Source organism: Cebus imitator, unplaced genomic scaffold (genome assembly GCF_001604975.1).
Source record: "Cebus imitator isolate Cc_AM_T3 unplaced genomic scaffold, Cebus_imitator-1.0 Scaffold70, whole genome shotgun sequence".
In the NCBI taxonomy this organism is placed as follows: domain Eukaryota; kingdom Metazoa; phylum Chordata; class Mammalia; order Primates; family Cebidae; genus Cebus; species Cebus imitator.
Window position 1 is genome coordinate 5554572 of NW_016107385.1, and position 22192 is coordinate 5576763.

General features: G+C 36.5%; 1 protein-coding gene across 1 annotated transcript in view; it reads right to left on the bottom strand.

The window, feature by feature from the left end:
- The window catches only part of ARID4A (AT-rich interaction domain 4A), a 71093-nt gene that overhangs the window by 6922 nt on the left and 41979 nt on the right, over positions 1 to 22192 (bottom strand). Inside the window, exons 14-24 of the mRNA XM_037739473.1 lie at positions 21537 to 21631; positions 20957 to 21054; positions 20189 to 20420; positions 16625 to 16875; positions 14158 to 14355; positions 8371 to 8455; positions 6821 to 6962; positions 2296 to 3426; positions 1902 to 2006; positions 1296 to 1502; positions 498 to 644 (exon numbers count right to left, since the gene is read on the bottom strand). Coding sequence (XP_037595401.1) covers positions 498 to 644; positions 1296 to 1502; positions 1902 to 2006; positions 2296 to 3426; positions 6821 to 6962; positions 8371 to 8455; positions 14158 to 14355; positions 16625 to 16875; positions 20189 to 20420; positions 20957 to 21054; positions 21537 to 21631 — 2691 coding nt within the window. The remainder of the gene's footprint in view (positions 1 to 497; positions 645 to 1295; positions 1503 to 1901; positions 2007 to 2295; positions 3427 to 6820; positions 6963 to 8370; positions 8456 to 14157; positions 14356 to 16624; positions 16876 to 20188; positions 20421 to 20956; positions 21055 to 21536; positions 21632 to 22192) is intronic.

Here is a 22192-nt window from a genome sequence, read left to right on the forward strand (position 1 = left end):
ATCTAATACATTTCTGTACTTCTACCACCTGGCAAAGTGCCTGGCACATGGCACATACTCATTAAAATTGCTGAGCTACATTATCTTATAGTTTAGTTGCTTAGGAAATGATTTATAATCCCAAAAAGATAATCTCCTTGAGGATAAGCCTTATGTCTAATTCATTTTGGTTGACCCCATAACAAATATAGCACCTGTTAACAGGTGCCAATAAATGTATGTTGAGCAAAGAGTGAATTTCAGAAGAAGTAAGCTCTACTTGAGAATCTCCCACATTTAGTACAATCACACATTTTGAAAAACAGTTCGTACTCCCTTTCAAGGATGTCATCCTGATTAACTCAGTTGCTGACCTACTCAACAAGAGAAAACACTAGGAATTTAAAAACAGCAATTAATGAATGCGTACTATATTCAAAGAGTATCAAATTTACATCTTCTAAAATGATAAGATATAGTTTTGAAATATATGTGGAGAAAAATTATAATAAAATTACCTTCCCTGTCTTTCTTTTTTAACCTTTTTCTCCTCCTGTCTATGGTTGCAACTTCAGACTTCAAAGACATATAATATTTTCTGATTTCTTGTAGTTTTTCTTGGAGAAATGAGATTCTCTCTGTACTGTTCATATTATCTAATTCATCTAAAAGGGGGGAAAAGTTAATTTGGATTTTAATATAATTCTGTGAGAAAAAAGATGGCAGTGCTAACAAAGTTCTAACTCATAAATTAAAAAAAGCTTTAGTTTATTAAAATCTACGAAAGTAAGCTAAGTAAGACTATAAACAGGGAAGATATGAATTAAATTCATGATTAAGAATTATTTTTAGATCCCAAATTTTCTATACTAAATATTTATAATTTAAACGATTAGAAAAACATAAAAAAACATCAGCACCAAGCAACCCTGACCTATCTATAATTAGTTATCAGAATAGTTTCCCTGTATTGACATTTTCTTTACTGCTACTAGTTATCACAGTAGAAATAACCACTGGTTATTTCTAATTGTTAGTGCTACAAAGGGCACTTCAGTTTCACTGATTTATATAAATCATACATGTCTTACTTAATGTAGACCTTCCTGTAAATCATTATTTATCAAATTAGTTTTAAGAAAAGACACAGATTTGAACTTAAGATAACACATAGTGATTATTGCTAAGGCAGTATTTGGAATACCTAAATAAATTAATCATTATTCCTTATTTTATTAACATTAATCCAAGTTGGCATTTTAAGATATATTCCACTTTAGAGCATATATCTATCAAGTTTTCTATAAGCTTCTTACTGAGTTGAAAGCTCCACTTATACGTCCTAGGGGATGAATTCGGATGTTTTTCTCTGTGTTTATCTTTCTCTCCATCTTTGATGTGCGGGGATATTCTTGCAGGAGATCGTGCAAGTTTCTGTGGCTTAGATACATTAAGATGCTTTACTGGGGTACATTTACTTGAATTGTCTAGGACAGGAAGATCTTCACTATCACTGCTTTGTCCTATAATAATAAAAAATATTGACTCAGATTATAAATGATAAAAATCTTAAATATCAAAATGCAACAGACCTAGCAATTACATTTCTTGGTATCCTACAGAAATACTGCACAAATTCACAAAGTTTATAACAGAAAAAAAAAAAACAAAAAAAACAAAAAACGCTAAATGCTCACCAACAGAGAAATGGTTAAAAATGATAAACTACTGAATACCTTCCTAAAGTTGTTAAAAAGAATGAGCCATAAAATGAGTTCATCATAAAAATGGCAAAATATCTAGTATAATACTATTAAATGAAAAAGCAAACTTATAAAACAATATAGTATTGCTCCCTTTATGTTTAAAATAAGCCAACAAACTGCTAAAAATACTAAAAGTTAGCACTAAAAAACACCAACCTGTTCCATTCTTTTCATTTTTGGCTGCAGCACTTGTTCGCTTTGGGGTACGCTTTTGTTTTTTTGCCATTAATCCACTAGTTCCATCACTTGGCCTTTTCTGACCTGAAATAAAGGGAAAGAGAGAACATGAAAAAAAAAAAAAAAAAAAAAAAAAAAAAAATTATTTAAAAAAAAAAAAAAAAAAAATTTTTTTTTTTTATAAAAAAAAAAAAAAAAAAAAAAAAAAAAAGAGCAAGTATATTTGTTCAACAGACTATACTGACATTTCTTTCTTTTTTATAAGAAAAGAAGAGAGAAAAGAGAAAGTACTTTACAGATCAACAGTACCTAAAACTCAACAGTTATTTTTGGTTTTAACATAAACAGTAACTTTTCCCTAGAAAGTTCTTACCCTTCTCTCTGCTCTCTCTCTCTTGTACAATTATACTACAGGTACCAGAGGCAACGCTGGTTTCAAAGCCATTTGCTGATTCCCTCTCACAGAGACCTTCTTGAGATTCTTCAGCAATACTATCAACTTCAATCGTTACGTCACTCTCACTTTTTACGCTTCGAGACTCATCTTGACTAAGAGTAAGTGGTGAAGCTACTGAAAAGTTATGTTGGACTACAGGAGGTAGGGCAGGTGGAATAGAAACAAGAGAGTTAGTCTCAGAGCTTTCAACTGCTACATCCTCAATGCTGGTCTTATCCTTTTCATCCAAATCATCCAAATCTACTTCATGGCAAACCAAGGTTTCAGGCCCGATCAGAGGCATTGCATCCTCGTCTTCTTTTAGTGGAATATTTACAGTTTCTTCAGCTGCACTATCAAATCTTTCACTAGTCAATTGTTGGATGCATTGGTTTGACTCTGCTATCAATGATGGCATTCCCTCATTTTCTCTTTCAAAGTGCTGTTCAAAATTTAAGTTTTTTATTCCCTCAGATCCAATACAATCACTGGTCCTTTCTTGAGATACACTATTTGTCATTTCCATTCCATTCTCCATTCTTATTTTTTTCTCTGGTGATGATTGTCCTACTATTTTCCGTTTCAACTTCCTTTCCTTCACACATTGGTCAATTTCATCTTCTGTAGCAGAAGAAAAGTTTTTACTGTCTAATGAAGAAAATTCAAGACTATGAGCTTCTATATGAGGTTCATTTCCTGCTTCATTCTGGCCAAATGATGTAATCTTTATAATTTCTAAAGAAACATCTTTTGTCTTGCTTCGTCTTCCCTTTCCTTTTGGAGATTTTTCAGCCTCTTTCTTAACTTCTTCTGCTTGTTCCATTTTGTTTCCAAAAATCTGTACTATTTGTTCATTCTCTCCAACTTCTAACTTCAGGGTTTCTAAACACTGCATTTGAGTCCTATCATTTTCTTTTAAAATATGTGCAGAAATCTTTGGATTTTCATCATCTAGTTTATCATCACTGAAATTTTCATTTTTTTCGAGTTCATCTTTAAAAGAAAGTTCTTCATTTATTAAATTCTTTTCTAAAGCATCTTCTGTGTCACTATCAGATGAACAAGAGTCTGTAAGAGGAAATATTATTATATTATACAGGTTTTTATATTACCAGTGTAATTTTATAACAAGAATCTTTAATCATATACCTCTGAATACCTCCCTGTAGAAATTTCTGATACAAAATAAATTATAACATTTGTACGAAGAATTTGAGGGGGAGGGGAACTAAATTAAGCTCTAAGTAAAAACTTATTACATTGCATATTAGTAACTCAAATCTATATAAAAAATATAATAGGTACAATAGTCCTTAAAAAAAAAATCAAGGATTAGTACCTAGACATGAAGTTAATTTGTTAAGTGGTTTGAGATAGCAGGTAAGAGGGACATTTGATGGGCATTTTGTATCCTACGAAAGGAATATGACATTCTACTTAAAATAATTGTGGAAAGAAGAGTGTTTTTTTTTTTTTTTTTTTGAGACAAGTCTGACTCTGTCATCCAGGCTGGAGTGCAGTGGTGTGATCTCAGGTCACTGCAAACTCCACCTTCTGGATTCAAGCGATTCTCCTGCCTCAGCCTCCTGAGGAGCTGGAATTACAGGCGCGGGCCACCACGCCCTGCTAATTTTTGTATTTTCAGTAGAGATGGGGTTTTGCCATGCCGGCCAGTCGGGTCTCAAACTCTTGACCTCAAGTGATCCGCCCACCTCAGCCTCCCAAAGTGCTGGGATTATAGGCATGAGGCACTGTGCCCAGCAAGAAAAGTTTTTAAAACGGGCAACTGGAATCCCCAAAACTTTAAATACTTTTTTTTTTTTGAGACGGAGTCTTGCACTGTCACCTGGGCTGGAGTGCAGTGGCACAATCTCGGCTCACTGCAACCTCTGCCTCCTGGGCTCAAGCCATTCTCCTGCCTCAGCCTCCCTCCTGAGTGGCTGGGATTACAGGCGTGTGCCACCATGCCCAGATTGTTTTTGTATTTTTAGTAACAGACAGGGTTTCACTATGTTGGCCAGGATGGTCTCGATCTCTTGACCTCGTGATCTGCCCACCTCGGCCTCCCAAAGTGCTGAGATTACACGCATTAGCCACCACACCTGGACAACTTTAAATATTCTTAACAGACAAGAAAGTAGAGCAACAGAAGTTATTACCTGTAAGTAAGGGAACTTGTAAAATAATAAAGTAGGGTTCTAAGACTGTATAGGATCTAAAAAATATAAAAATTTTATATTGGTGCACATCCGCATGGTGCACATATCCTCAAGAAGTTCAAAACTACAAACATGAATTTTTTTAAGTGAAAAGGTGTATACAGTTTTATTTTGTGGTTTTATTATAAAGAGAATGTAGAATTCATTTCCCTCATGTTTTAATAAATCCCTTTATGTGGTAGTTTAATAAGGCTGGTATGCAGTTTTGTAGACTGTACACTGCACACAGGTATGCCTTCTAAGGGTTACCTTTCACTTTGTAGACATCTTACATTTGTGTATTATGACAACCTTCCAGCAGATGGCAGTAAAGAGGAAGGATATCCTTTTATAATATGCACACAAGCACCATATGGACTAGTAGCACACATGTAGTTCAGAATAGCTTTTTTCTTGAAAGGAGAGAAATTTTTATGTAAGACAACCATTTAAAATTTCTTTTTAGGGGACCAAGTGCAGTGGCTCGTGCCTGTAATTCCAGCACTTCAGGAGGCTGAGGTGGGTAGATTACTTGAAGTCAAGAGTTTGAGACCAGTTAGCCAACATGGTAAAATCCTGTTGCTACTAAAAATACAAAAATTAGCCAGGCATGGTGGCTTGCACCTGTGGTTCCAGCTACTTGGGAGGCTGAGGTGGGAGAATTGCTTAAATCCAGGAGCGGAGGTTGCACTGAGCCGAGATTTCATCACTACATTCTAGCCTGGGCAACAGAGTGAGACGGGGTCTTGCTCCGCTACTCAGGCTGGAGTGCAGTGACATGATCACACTTGTTGCAGCCTTGACCTCCAGACTCAAGCAGTCCTTCCACGTCAGCCTCCTAAGTGGCTGGGACTACAGGTGTGCACCACCATGCCTGGCTAATTTTTCAATTTTTTGGTGAAAATGGGGTCTGTGTTGCCCTGGCTGGTCTTGAACTCCTGGGCTCAAGTGATCCTTCTGCCTCAGGCTCCCAAATTGCTGATATTACAGGCATGAGCCACTGTGCTCAGCCTAAAATTTCTTAATTATATTTAAAAGTATACAGAGGTAGAAAAGTGGAAGAAATGAGTACAAGCAGAATAAATATGTTCACCCATACGTATTATAAAACATGCCTGTACCACAGTTGTCTATGTTCTCTTAGAACAACATGGTCTCAGCTTTGCTGAAAGATCCCAGGTGAACAGCACTGAATTTATAGGAGACACTGATACAGGTTTGAAGGAAAGTATAGCACACACTAGGACGCATGGATTGTCAATTCACCTTCTATTGAAATAGATTATTTCTAAGATATTTACGAGAAAAAGTATTCCTCAATGAAAACATCACTAAATTTTAAATAAAAATGATAGAGCAAAATATTTTCTTTAAATCAAATTTTAGAGTTTAAATCACATTAGATTAAAAACCTGGGCGATTTACAGGTTGAACATCCCTAGTCTAAAAACCTGAAATCTAAAATGCTCCGAAGTCCAAAACTTTTTGGGCACCAATAAGACGCCACAAGTAGCAAATTCCACATCTGACCTCATGGGACAGGTTGCATCCAAACACAGGTGCACAACAGTTTCTTCAGCGCCCCTAAGCTAGTGTACAGGCAACATTTTGATGAAAACACAGCATCTTAGGTGGAGACTGAAAGCCTGCTGTTGTTTGTTGTCACTGTTGTTTAGCAGCAGATACAGGTATTTTGGTGATGCTATTGTGCTGCTTAGTTTCCCCACATACATTATTTTTCCACTGTATTAATTGTAAGCCATATGTTTTACTGTTATGTAATTATGTATAAATAAGTCAAAGAAAATTGCTTATCAGTATGTGGCATGTAAATTCAGAGTCAAGAATAACAGTGATGCTGAACAATTATAGACTGTGCACACGGGTGGCTGAGACAGTCATACTTTTGCTTTTTGATGTTTCAAAGTATACAAACTTTGTTTCATGAACAAAACTATTAAAAATATTGTATAAGGTGTATATGAAACACTAATTTTCATGTTTAGACTTGGGTCCTATCTCCAGGATATCTCATTATATATATGCAAATATTAAAAAAAAAAATCAAAAATACAAAACACTTCTAGTCCCAAGCATTTTGGGCAAGGGATACTCAAGCTGTACCATGAATATTTCACACAATGGATGTTTTATTATTTATATTATTGATTTTTTTAAAGTCAGCGATCCTCAAAATCGAGCACCTTCCATTCCATTTGACAGAGGTGAGCTGTCTGGCATATTGCTGCGAGCACTTCTGGTACCTGATTTTCCTTCACTGTTTGCTGTCTTAGATAAGCCATATGGCATGTTTGATGAAAGGGTTGATTTTAAAGGAGGTCGTCCCCGTTTTGACTTCTGCCTCTCCTCATCCCTCTTTTCGTCCTTTTCACTATCTTCTTTATTCTGGGCAATAACAAAAAAATGTATGAGAAGGGCCAACGCTTTATGAAAAATGAACATTCTACTTCTCCAAAGAAAACTACATCTCAAAAAAAGGTTTGATTATTTTATATGTCAATTCCTAGTCTGTGCTTACAGAAGAATCAAGAAGAGTTTTCTGGCTCTTCTGATAGGTCATCAGAACTTATTAAAATTATTGTCAATGAAGTTGGTAGACAATCCTCCACTGCTGGATTTGACTAGCTTAAAGAAACAGTTTTCTAACATATTTTGTATTTATATAATATGATACTATACAATTTGTAACACTGCAATTATTATATTGTGGTGGTCAGAGTCAGAGCATTAGAAGGCTATACAGCTATTCAGTAGTCCCCAGTGTTCCCTACCATCCCCTGCAGAAAGGAAAGATATCTACTACCCAGTAGACAAAACAATGGGCAAATCTCTACAGCAAAGCTTGACAATTGAGGGTACAACTGGCCAGTAGACATGTGTTTTAAAATTTTAGTACTGGCTTCTAGCATTTAAAAGTCAAATTTCACATTTTAAGAAATATAGTAGTCTTGAAAAATCCTGAAATCTGGCCACCCTGGGTCTGCATTGCCACAGCAGATGGTTAGGTTCATTCCATCTAAATGAGGAATGTGTCCTCTCCTTTGTCACAATTAGCCCTACTTTACACTTTTCCTATAAAGCCTCTACAGAAATTTAAGTTTGAAAGCCATCCCCTAGGGGTTGCTGGTTTTCACCTTGGCTGAAACAATGTGGTAATGTGTTACTTTTAAGCTCCTGGGTTATAAAGAGAAAATCACAATTATCTTTAAAGAATTAAGATAATTATTACAATAAGAAGATTTATTAAACAAACACAATATCATATATGCAGATTACTAAGCAAAAGAAGCCAATCTGAAAAGGCTATATGGTGTATGATTCCAATTATATGATATTCTGGAAACGGCAAAAACTATGGAGACAGTAAAAAGATCGGTAGTTGTCAGGGGTTGGGGTAGGGGTAAGAATAAGCAAAACAGAGGATTTTTAGGGCAGTAAAGCTACTCTATATGATATATGATACTATAATGGTGGATCCAAGTCATTATATATTTGTCAAAACCCATACAATATACAACACCAACAGTGAACCCTAATGTAAACCATGGACTCTGGGTGACAATAATGTGTCAAAGTAGGCACATCAGTTGTAACAAATATTCCAATCTGGTGGGAGATGCTGACAATCTGGGAAGACTATGCATGCATCAGGCAGAGAGTATATGGGACGTCTATATACCCTGTTCTCAATCTTGCTATGAACCTAAAACTGTTCTTATAGTCTTAAAAAACACACAATACAATTTGAGTAATTCCTATACATATTACAAAGGACATAATTCAACAAACATACTTTAGCTTTTTTCTTCTGTTTTTTCTTTGGTCCACCTTTGTCCAAAGGCCAGATTATTCTGTCAGCCTTCACCCACTCATCATACCTAAAAAAAAAAAAAAAAAAAGTACAAACTTCAGAAATCATAACCTATTTGAAATGTATTCACCAAACAAAAACAACAGTGAAACAGACTAAATAGTTTGTTCCTAGTGTTGGCAGGAATATGAAGGGCACACAGGCTGGTCTGTTGGTAACATGTGCTAGTAACTGTGCTAGGTGTTCTGTATATCCAGTGACAGGGAAACGCAAGAGAATTTCATAAGAGTTAACAGGTTTAGTGGGAGGTCTTAGAAAGCAAACTCTAAGTTCATGACAATCTGAATTGCTTTGTTTTCCACAGCTTTTACAGATCTGAGCTTATAATCAGATTCTACACTAGAATTCATCCTACTGAATGAATAATAGCAAAGCTAAGTCAGACAAATTCAAATTTGCAAGGTGATCGGTTTCAGGTTATTCTATCAAGTCCATTTCAACTTTCTTTTCTTCCCCAAAACTCTCTCTAATCTTTAGTATTTCCAATAAAATTTTCTTCTGAACTACATTGCCTTTAGGACTCTGAACTTTTTTAGAGATACTTGTTTTCACCTCTTTTATCTAAGTTTATTTTGTTTAGCTCAAGTTCAAGACTCATTTCCCCTAAACCTTTTCTTAAAATATTTATTTTTAATTTATTTATTTATTTTTTTTTGTGATAGAGTTTCACTGTTGTCACTCAGGCTGGCATGCAGTGGTGCCATCTCGGCTCACTGCAACCTCTGCTTTCCGGGTTCAATTGGTTTTCATGCCTCAGCCTCCCAAGTAGCTGGGATTATAGATGCCTGCCACCACATCCAGCAAATTTTTGTATTTTTAGTAGAGACAGGGTTTTGCCATGTTAGCCAGGCTGGTCTTGAACTCCTGACCTCAGGTAATCCACCCTCCTTGACCTCCCAAAGTGTTGGGATTACAAGCATTAACCACCATACCCGGCCATTTTTTTGAGACAGGGTCTCACTCTGTTGCCCATGATGGAGTGCAGTGGCATGATCTCCTGGGCTCAGTTGATCCTCCCACCTCAGCCTCCTGAGTAGCTGAGACCATGGGTGTACGCCATTGCACCAAGCTAATTTTTGTACTTTTTATAGAGACAAAGGTTTCGCCATGTTGCTCAGGCTGGTCTCAAATTCCGAGCTCAAGTGATCTGCGTACCTCAGCCTCCTAAAGTGCTAGGATTATAGGTATGAGCCATTGCACCTGGCCTTCTCAAAAGATTAATAACACTTCGAATGTCTATAGTTCAAGTTACTAATAAGGGGTTTCTAAAAGTAAATAATAGTTCTTACATTATATAAATATACAAGTATTTACAAAATTGAGTCAAAATCTAAAAATATGTACATTTAAGTAAAGAAACAACAGGCATTCCTTGCTTTAGACCAGGAGCGTCTAATCTTTTGGCTTCTCTGGGTCACATTGGAAGAAGAATTATCTTGGGTCACTCAAATACACTAATGATAGCTGATGAGGTTAAAAAAAAAGCATGCAAAAAAAAAATATCTCATGTTTTAAGCAACTGTATGAATTTGTGTTGGGCCGCATTCAAAGCCATCCTGGGCTGCATACAGCCTGTTTGGACAAACTGGCTTTAGACTGTAGCGTGTTAATAGAAACTCAAGTATCTGAGCCGGGCACAGTGGCTCATGCCTGTGATCCCGGCACTTTGGGAGGCCGAGGCGGGCAAATCACAAGGTCAAGAGATCAAGACCATCCTGGCCAACATGGTAAAACCCCATTTCTACTAAAAAATACAAAAGTTAGCTGGGCATGTTGGCACGTGCCTGCAGTCCCAGCTACTTGGGAGGATGAGGCAGGTGAATCGCTTCAACCCGGGAGGCAGAGATTGCAGTGAGCCCAGATTGCACCACTGCACTCCAGCCTGGCGACATTCTGTCTCAAAAAAAAAAAAGAAAAACAAAAAAAGAACCTCATGTATCTGGAAACCACGTTCTTGCTTTGTAAACCAGTTACTGTGGAGATGTACAAAGTAAGGACATGGTTCCTGTATGCATGTATTTCAACTGACATGGTACCATGACTACCTATACAGATGCTTCTTTACTTATGATGCCATTACGTCCTGATAAAGTCATTAAAAACTGAAAATACCCTAAGTCGAAAATGCATTTAATATATCTAGCCTACCGAACATCACAGCTTAACTTCGCCTACCTTAAACATGCTCAGAACACTTATATTAGCCTAGAGTTGAAGAAAATCATCTAATACAAAGCCTATTCTATAATAGTCTTAAATATCTCATGTAATTTATTCAATACACTGTAGAGTACAGTATTGGTTGATTACTCTCATGATTTCTTGGCTGTTTGCTGTGCTTGCTGCCACTGCATAGTCTGATGAGAGAGTATCATACCGTGTATTGCTAGCCCAGGAAAAAAAAAATCAAAATTCAAAATTCTAAGTATGGCTTCTACTGAATGCATATAGCTTTTGAATCATCTTAATTTTTAAAAAAATTGTTGAACCACTGTAAGTTAGGAACTGCCTATACTATGATTTGAAAACTATCTCTTACTCATTAACCCAGTATCTAGTTTCTTAAATGGGACTGGCTATGAGCACAGTACTAAGCTTTTAAATATCTGTACTTTATTAACTTATACGGAAATGTTTATTCATTTGAACATTTCTGAGGACCTACTAGTATACAATGTATCAGGAAGTATGTAGAGAATAAACATGGCCCATGTTCTCATGTAACCCATAGTCTATTATAAAAGACAGACATAGAGTAACATCAAGTAGAGTCTGGTAAGTGCAATAAGAGAGTTATGTATCCGATGCAGGACTAACAAAGGAATAACACTATCCAATTCCACAATTTCATAGGAAGTATCCGACGACCAGGAAGCATAGGCCTGATTTATAGTGTACTTTGTCCAGGCCACGCTGGACAAAGCAGTATGTCATGTAGGTACTTCTAGCACTAATATTGTTAACTAAGGATAGTCCTAGGATTTCTCAATAGAGACCAAGACTCTTTTCACACTTCTCACACTTGCAGATACTCCCATTTCAGAAATCTGACTAAATTCTCTAGGAACCATGGTGGCTCCATCTCAATGAGCAGGCCAGAGTTATACCAGTTTTTAGGAGTAGAGAAGGACAATGAAAAACCATGAACCAGAAGAGTACCAGTTAGGTAACTAATTAGGGAGATGACCAGCCCATAACCTGAGCATATAATAAAATGACTGCTGAGAAGAGTCCAAGTAAAATGTTAAAAAGATGAGAAAGAAAGATAATAGGAGAAAATTCTAGGAAACAGAACAGAGACACAGACTGACCTGAAACAGGAGTAGATAGTTGTGAACTAAATAAGAATCTGAGGAAAAAAGAAGGCTATCATGTGATGCAATTGGAAATAATGACTGTAAGTTGTTAAGTATAGTCCTTTTTCCCTGAATTCAACAATACATTGTAAAGAAAACAGTTGGCTGTGCGCACTGGCTCACACCTGTAATCCTAGCACTTTGGGAGGCAGAGGTGGGTGGTTCACCTGAGGTCAGGAGTTTGCGACCAGGCTGGCCAACATGGTGAAACTCTGTCTCTATTAAAAATACAAAAATTAGCTAGGCATGATGGCACATGCCCGTAATTCCAGCTACTTCGGAGGCTGAGACAGCAGAATCACTTGAACCTGGGAGGTGGAAGTTGCCGTGAGCAGAGATCACACCACTGTGCTCCAGCCTGGGCACTAAGAGTGAAACTCTGTCTCAAAAAAGAAAAGAAGAAAACAGTTAACATTCATGGGGCATTTAATAAGCGCCAGGCATGGTTCTAACCATTTACATGTTAATACAAATATTATCACTCTAGTAGTCCCTGCTTAGCCATAGCATAGTTTCAATTACCCATGGTCCAAAAATATTAAGATATTTTGAGAGAGAAAGAGCACATTCATATAACTATTAAAATATATTGTTCTAATTGCTCTATTTTATTATTGTTGTTGTTAATCTCTTACTGTGCTTAATTCATAAATTAAACTTTATTGGTCATATGTATGTATAGGATAGAAATCATAGGACATATAGGATTCAGTACTGTCTGAAGTTTCAGGCATCCACTGGGGGTCTTGGAACATACCTCCCGCAGATGAGAGGGAGCTACTACATTATACAATATCTCTACAAAATAGGTACTGTATTTTTCCCAGTTTAGAGATGAGGAACTTGAGTCATAACAGAGCACACATCTAGTGTGTGGAGAAACCCAGGAGCAGTCTGGCTCCAGGTAAATACAGGCCAACCAGAGATATTAAACATGCCAGATTTCATAAACAAGAAAAAGAAAGGTAGCCCCTGACATTTATGAATTTGCTTAGCCAGGCGCGGTGGCTCACGCCTGTAATCCCAGCCCTTTGGGAGGCCGAGGTGGGTGGATCACGAGGTCAGGAGTTTGAGACCAGCCTGACCAACATGGTGAAACCCGGTCTTTAAAAAAAAAAAAAAAAAAAAGGAATTTGCCTGGCAGTATCAGCTGAGACTTGTTGTTGCTTAGAGCTGGTCTGGCACTCATAGCTAGGACAGCAACACTGTCCTGCTGTTGGACATGAACAATTTCAAAGAGCATCTACATCAGACAAGTCCATTCTAAGACCATGATGGATCAAAACAAAAAACAAGACCACTTCCTAATTGTATCTGAACACAGAAAAAAACAGGAACATTCTCTAAGCCACAAAAATAACCAAACATCTTTTTTTTCTTGACTTATATGAGTGATTGCTGTTTCTTTACCAATTATAACATCACCTTGGTCTAACCGTCTCTCCTTCTAGAAAAGATTTATTAAGAAAACCAATTAGAATTACCCCAGCTTCCTGACAGGATCCAATATAGAGCAAAATCTCTCTCTCTCTGTTTTTTCAAGAGGCAGAATTTCACTTTATTGTCCAGGCTGGAGTATAGTGGCATGATCATAGCTCATTGCAGCCTCCAACTTGTAGGCTCAAGTGATCCTCCCACCTCAGCCTTCTGGGTAGCTAGGACTACAAGTATGTGCCACCATGCCTGGCTAATTTTTATTTTTTGTAGTGACAGGGTTCTAACTATGTTGCCAGGGCTGGTCTCGAACTCCTGGCCTCAGACAATCGTTCAGTCTCCACTTCCCAAATGTTGGGATTACAGGCATGAGCCGCCATGCCCTGCCTGTCTTTCTCAAACCCTCCCCCAAATCATCTAATGGAAGATCAAATCTAAGTTCTAACATTTGTTTTTTATTAATTAATCGACTAAGAATTACTACAATGCTTGACTTCTGATTAATAAAACAAATACTTGGAAGCTGCAGGCCTGGCTCCCTGCTCATATTCAGAAATATGTTTCCACAGAATTATGAATTATTGTTTTCCCAAAGAGGGTGCATTGAGCTTTCATTGATTCATTTAACACCGTATTACTGAGATGCCCTACAGTTTCCCTTGCTGTGTGTTCTCCCTCACTACAAATGAATAGAAAATGTAACTTGTTCTAACTACAGGTGCGATACTGGTAGTTTCTGGCTAGAAGCACTGACATTGCTAGTATAACAGCAGGAATGTCAAAGTCTTGGAAAATTCATAATCAAGGTGTGCTTTGTAAATATATACCATTATTTGCTTTCACTGTTCACAACATTAAGTTGATCTTCTATTTAACCATTGACAAAATTTCAACAGTAAGAAAATACTTTCTTGCTTACCTGACATTCCATCCATAGTAATGTACCAAATATAAAACTTCTCCATCATCAATTTCAGTGCTTTTAATACTGGCTTCATAAATTTTCTGAGTCTTCCCTCGTCCATATTTTACTTTCACTTTGGTTCCTGTTAGGCAGGGTTCCATGTCTTCCTCATCTTCCTCTCCTTCAGAGTCACATTTGCTTTCAGTTTCTTCCCTGCAGTAAGTTACAATATTGATAACGCTACTAATAACTTAATGGAGAATAAAATATGCTAAAAGAATCCAACAGGTAGATTATTCACAACCTAAGTGTTACCTTAATAACATGTCAGTGGAGGAGGAGAAGAAGGAGGAGAAGGAGAAGATTTCTGTGGCCTATTTAATAAAGAATTTATTATGTAAAAGTGCTCTGGACCCAAAGTAAATCCATACTTTTTAAATGCCAATCAAGTCACAGCTAATGATAATCTGTAATCGAATAAATCACTTTTGACAAAACAAAATAGGAAAAATATGCTCTGAAAAAATTCTTTAGAGTTCATATTTAAGTGCCACCTTATGTGTAAAAAAAGATTTAAGAATATTTTGTAAGTTCCTGCAACTGAATTATCTTAAATCTGCTTTACTACCATATTTAGAACAGTTTTTGGCAAGACTAGTTTTTTTGGTGGGCAAAATAATGAACAAGGGCTATCTTAGTAACCAAGTCTTTTAAACTAATTTATATTTTAAAGGTTTCCCCGCCCTAACAAAGAAAAGAAATTTGAGTATTAGGACACTTGTTGACACTGCAGGATAGCACCAGGAGAACAAAGCTTTACATTTGTTTTGAATTCTATTTATTTACTGTCTCCCATCAGCTTTTCTTTGTATTGATAATCAGGTATAAGGAACATTAACACAGGGGGGTCCAAAAATACTTTTAATATTTTTTATAATAAAACATTGTGTATCAATGCTGCAAAGACTCATAAGAGAACTGCATCAAAGATCATTCTAGAGTCACAAGCATTACAAGCTCAAGAAGTAGTATTGTGCTCTATAATAAATATAGGACATTATTTTGGTGACCCTGGGGGTCCTGACATGAAGTTTTCAGAGCCCATTTGCAGTGGTAATGTTTTCTCTCGGAAGACACCTTCCAATAATAGAGACTGATGAAGTAAATTCAAAACACTATGAGATAAACTACTTAAATATTGTTCTTCATATTCAAGTCTGTTAAATTTTCTCTAAAATAAATGTCTATTTACATAACAGTTATAGTCTTTTTAAACCACATTTAGTTTTATATGTGTTATATACATATTACAATTTTTGTATTCTGATGCTTTTCACAAAACTTCAAACTATAATTAGGCCCCACTTTTTAAGTGGTTCACCTTTGCTTAAATTTTTTTGTTCAAATATTCAAAATTATAAACTCATATCATTATACTCAACTCCAATTATTTCCTCCTACTTTTCCTAATCCTAATTATATTTCATTACAGAACCTTCTTTACTCACTAACCTAGTTCACATATAACTATGATAACTCCTATACCTATTTGTATTGAATCAAATTAACTCTCCCATTCACCAATCATCCTATTTTTCCAAATATTTATTCCCTCAATGGCAGGTCAGTTTTTCCAAATTTGGCTTAACAACTCAAATTTCTAGAAAATTTAACATCACATAATAATAAAAAAATAACTATGGAAGAGAGCTGATATTACAGGTGAGTGTGTTATGCTGCTGCTCAGTTAAAATTCATTTTTAGTAGTGTCCTAAAATTAGTAAATCCATTTGACAACACTTACAGAAAACAACTAATACCTTGGTCAGAGACTACCTTGATCTCACTGGACTGATTAATCTTTGACTATTTTAAGTCAGTTCAGTCCATACTTGTCTAATACATAGAAAAATATAGTTTTCACTCAACAGCAAACAGGATGGACATTAAAAAATCTGAAATTTACTGGTGTGATGTGGGGCAAGAATGCATTTTCCAAACTAGGATCGGGGTGCATGCCACTTACTCTAATACAATAACTTGAAAAAGAAAAATGTCTTAAAGCTAACACACAGAAACATCTGCTAGTACTGTGCACCCATGTGTTTGTTAGCTTTCCCACATTGTACCTTTTTTAAAATGGAATTTTTGCTGTCGCTGTTTCCTCTTGTCCACTTCCTCCATTTTTCTCCAGCTCCCTTCCCTGCTGTCAACTGCAGGACCTTTCTTTTGACTGGGTGGCGCAGCCTTCTTTGAGGCCACTGTTTAGGGCACAAGTGCTATTAAAATGGTGCGACCAGTATATTCTCCAATTCCGAAAGGCGATACACATCATCTTCACAATGTGTCTCACCTTCACTAGACAAGAGGAATGGAAGTCCCAATAAGAAAACATTCCCTCAAACCTGAATCTCTAAGCAGGAACAAAGCGCTGTTGTACCCCAGACAGGTGCTTCTGGAGAACAAACATAAGATAATGTACCTCTCTTGGCTTTTCTCTTCCTCTTCATCTGAGTCTTTGTCAGAATCCTCCTGTTTTTTAATTTTCTTCTCTTTTTGCTTTGGTGTATTTTTTCTCCCCAGTAGTAGCTCATTTTCTTTTTTCTCTGCAGTTTCATAGTCATCATCTACATCCTTATTTTCTGTATCATTATCTTTTAATTTGTCTTCTGTTTTCTCTTCTTCAATTTCCTTTTTAATAGAATTTACATCTCGAGTAATTCTCCTTCGTCCCTGGTAGAGGGGGTAAAAGCTTTAACATAGCTATCACTAATAAAGGCGAAAAAAGCAGGAAAAAAATCTTTTCCTTTAACCTTCACAGCAATGACTCTGGCTTGAAACATGGCACTGAAAACCAGTCAACTCACTTGTACATTTCTCTTCCTTTTGAAAGTAAAAGAATAACCAATATAAACTACTCATTATCTCCAGGTCTACTTTGGCTACATACTACTTAAGATATCTGTAAGAATCTGTTTGAATGCAAAAAGAAAACAAAAATAACAAAAAGGAAGTAGAAATTTCCTCCTCTGTTTATATCATTTTATCTCACTTTTATTATTTCTCAACTATAATAAAAATTTAAATATTATCTAATGTTAATGATACAACATAACAATAATAAAACCAATTCCCTGAATTTTGCTTTTTAAAAAGCTCTGTGGTCTCTAATTCTACTGTTTAGTAAGACAAAATTTACATTATCATTCTATTTGTGGATTACATTTTAAAAGGACTGAATTGCATCAATGGCAAAAAAGTGAACAGGCTTCTTTGAAAGACTATCTGGAGAGTTTCCTGGGCCAACAGCAACATGTTTTACCCCCACTGGCTTCTATCTAGCCCACTGAATGCTGAAATGACCATAACTGGTGAGCAATTTCACTATCTCCTAGATTCTTCTTCAAGGCAACTTCTACACACTGGCAGAATTCTCCTCTTCTTGGAAGAACGAAAAAAAAAAAAAAAAAGCCAGCAATTTAGGGAGCATTAGGATACAATTAATTGCTAGCTATGTGCTATTCACACTTCAAAGGCAGGAAAAGAAATTTCTTTGTCACCAAGCACTACTATGCAAGTTCTATGACACCACTTCCATCTCCTTAGATCCATACTGCTGTTACATAGCAGGTGCTTTTATTATTATTATTATTTTTTGTGACAGAGTCTCGCTCTGTCACCAGGCTGGAGTGCAGTGGTGTGATCTCCGCTCACTGCAACCTCCGCCTCCAAGGTTCAAGCAATTCTCCTGCCTCAGCCTCCCAAATAGCTGGGACTACAGGCGCAAGCCACCACACCCAGCTAAGTTTTGTGTTTTTAGTAGGGATGGGATTTCACCAAGTTGGGCAGGATGGTCTCAATCTCTTGACCTCATGATCTGCCTGCCTCGGCTGCCGAAAGTCCTGGGGTTAGACACTGCACCCAGCCTAGCAGGTGCTTTTAAAATATCTGTAGGTAAATGAATGAAAACAACTGCTGTGAAATTTGGGTCTGTATACCTTTGTCCCAGAAATACCATTTTTACTTATTTATTCATATTTTTTGAGACAGAGTCTTCCTCTATCACCCAGGCTGGAGTGCAGTGGTATGATCTTGGCTCTCTGCCTCCTGGGTTCAAGTGATTCTCCTGCCTCAGCCTCCTGAGTAGCTGGGCCTACAGGTTAAGAAATGCCATTTTTAGAAGGCTTGCTTATTTGTTTTTCTTTTTTTTTTGAGAGGCAGTCTCCCACTGTCACCAGGGCTGGAGTGCAGTGGCATGATCTTGGCTCACTGCAACCTCCGCCTCCTGGGTTCAAGCAATTCTCATGCCTCAGCCTCCCGAACAGCTGGGATTACAGGCGCCTGCCACCATGCCCAGCTAATTTTTTGTATTTTTAGTGGAGACGGGGTTTCACCATGTTGGCCAGGCTGGTCTCGAACTCCTGACCTTGTGATTCGCCTACTTCAGCCTCCCAAAGTGCTGGGATTACAGGTGTAAGCTACCGCGCCCGACCTAGAAGCCTGATTTATATATGTAGTTTATATATATGCTGAAGATATTTTTACAAGCAAATGTATTATGGCACTTTTTAAAATAGTAAAAAATTGGAGAAAAATCTTGGAGAAGGTAAATTTATGGTTCATCTATACTAGACAGCACACTGCACATATTTTATGTAGGACGAGGAAGGTTTTTAGGTAATAACAAGAAAGTATGTCCACAATATATACAATAAAATACTATTCACCTTTAAAAAGGAAGAAAATTCTGATACATGCTACAACATAATGTCTTGTAGACATCATGCTGAATGAATAAGCCAGTACAAAAGGACAAACACTGTATGATTTCACTTATGTAAAGGTATCTAGAATATCAAATTCATAGATACAGAAAGTAAAATTGTAGTTGCTAGGGGTTGGGGAAGGAATGAGGAGTTACTGTTTGATGGACACAGAATTCCAGTTTTGCAAGGTAAAAATATTCTGGAAGTGGACGGTGGTGACAGTTATGCACTGGTGTTAATGTACTTAATGCCAATGAAATGTACACTTAAAAAGAGTTCAGGTGGCAAATTTTTTGTTATATGTACTTACCACAATTAAAAAAAGAAACGAAAAAACCAATTTGGAAATTTCATGTCATTCACTAGAAGATTCCATTTACTACATGAAAGAATGAATGGTTTTAAAAACTGGTTTCTGAACTATAACAGAAAGCAATTTCACATTCTCTTTCATTAAATATGATTTCACCAAAAATAAGACATATTAATTAAACTTCTTTGATAGTGTGGTACATTCCTTTCTCTTTCTAAAATTTGGTAAGTCTTACTATGTAAACATCACTGGACACTGATCCAAATGGTAGGTGACAATTCCTAAATAGACCTGACATATCAAAGGAGAGAAGGAGCAGAGTTGGAAGATAGAACCAGAGTACATGCACACATCACCAGAACTACATAATATGCTATAAAGTTACAGAGAAAGACAAGATACCATCTGATTTGGGGCACAGGCACTTTAAAGAGGAGATTTATTTATTCAGCATTTATTTAATAAGCCTTTACTATGTGCCAGGCAGTATTCTAAATGCCTGGGATCTGTCAATAAATGAAATAAATACTAATCCCTGACCTCGTGGAGTGTGATTCTAGTGTAGAGTGAGGCAAAATAGACAATCACAATAAACAGAATAAATAAGTAAATTACAGGTAGGAGCAACATTAGAGGGACTGAGAGTTCCAAAGAGAGGAGACAGGTTACAATTTCAGGTAAGGTGACCAATGAGGTAATACTTTAGCAGAAGACTTGAAAAAAGGAATTCATCCCAGATGAGAATTACTTGATCAAACATAAACAGAAAACAGAAGGAAGGGTTTTCAGGTAGAGGAAATAACTGTACAATATCTTTAGAAAAAAGTACCTAGTTAAGCAGCATCAAATACTGGAAAATAAACTAGGTTCACTGTAGTGAACCTACTTTTGTGTATATACTAAAATGGCTATAATAAAAAATTTTAAATAATACTTAAACCAGATAAAATTAGTATTAGGAACTCACCCTCGGAGACTTTAATTCTATCTCTTCTCTTTCGCTTTCACTGTCTGAATCAATATTTTCCTCAGGTTCACTCTTCACTTCTGTTAAAGGCATTTCTTGATCTAATTTGACAGCCTCTTCCATTGATTCTTCTAAGTCTTTTTTTTCCTCTTTTACTTTTGGTTCATGGTGATGAATAGTTCTGAATTGAATATTTGCCGAACGGCAGTACTCCTCAAAACCATAGAGATACCTAAACAAAAAATATTTCATTTAATAAATCTTATAGTCTTTGCATTTAACTTGAATATGTTACTAAAAACATTTTTAAAAGGTAAAGCCCAAGTAATTTAAAAATAATTTTGTGTTGCTATTTTCTGTGTTACTATTTTCTTGGTGTTTTAGGCAGAATTATAAACAGAGAAAGTGATCATAAAATAAAATGCCATCCTGCGAAGTCTGAGCTTCTGATAACCGAACATAACTACCATAAGTTTTGATACAAAGGCTGTTCACCTCAAAAGATATAGCTCTATAACATGTATCATAATCACAGATACTACCTGCATCCTGATTTTGGAAAGGTAATCAGGAGAACATAAGAAATGGAGCAAAGCAGATTTGATGCACTGAAGTAACTTTCAATCACAAGTATCTGTTAACCTAAATCTTTTTATACACTTTCTCTAACTTTAATGTTCCTGGATTGATGTATTCTCGTTAAAAAAGTAAATTAAAAATTATTTTTTATAAATACATATTCTGTCATGAATAAACTATACTACTTACTTTCTATAAGCAGTTTTTACATTGTAGGAAGCAGCTGAATTCAAAATAGGAATGCCAAGGTCCATATAAATTTGCTTCCATACAGCACCACTATCAATCTGGAAAATTAAGTTTTTATGTTAACATTTGGAAAGGGAAATCATCTTTTTTTTTTTCCTTTTTTTTGAGACAGGGTCTCGCTCTGTTGCCCAGGCTGGAGTGCAGTGGCGTAATCAGGACTCACTGCAGCCTCCACCTCCTGGGCTCAAGTGATCCTCCCACCTCAGCTTCCCAAGTAGTCGGGACTACAGGCATGTGGCATCACTCCTGGCTAGTTTTTGTATTTTTTGTAGAGATGGGGTTTAGCCATGTTGCCCAGGCTGGTCACAAACTCCTGAGCTCAAGCAATCCACCCACCTCAGCCTCCCAAAATGCTGTTATTACAGGCATGAGCCACCATGCACAGCCAGGAAATAATCTTTATCCTAATATTCTATGTTCATTAAGAAAATGTATTTATTATCTAATGTGTATATGTCATATAGGATAATTTAACTTTTTATTACATCATATGTATTTCAAAGAGCAACTTTATACTTACATTGTCACATCCACCCTGATGATAAACCAGTCTGAAGAGTTTGAAAAGATTGAGATCTTTATAGCCCAAAACAGGTGGTTTGTTGATTGGAGTACCTTTTCAATATAAGTAGGTAGAAACAAAACGTTTATTCAAATGAAAAACACTAATTTTTCATTTTGTTTTTCATTTTCAAAATGAAAAACAAAGCTGTCAAATTCTAATTTCCCAAATTTCATTAATTAGAGGCACATATTTAATCTTAAACAACGTAAGACAACATAAGATATTCTCTCTATTCTTTATACAGCTTTGTGGGGATCTTCAGATTTTAGGTGTTATACTTCTAAAACTAATAAAGCCACCTCTTTAACTGCCAATGAATTGAGTAAAACTAAACATTGGGACTGCATGGTATGGCCAACAATGTTGCTGATTCAAGAAGCTTGGGCATAGGGCTGGGTGCAGTGGCTCACATCTATAATCCCAGCACTTTGGGAGGCCGAGGCAGGAAGATCACTTGAGCTGAGGAGTTTGAGAGTAGCCTGAGCAACATGGCGGTATCCTGTCTCTACAAAAATTAAAAGGAAAAAATTAGCTGAGTGTGGCAGTGTGTGTGCCTGTGGTCCCAGCTACTTGGGAACCTGAGGTGGGAGAATTGCTTGAGCCCAGGAAGT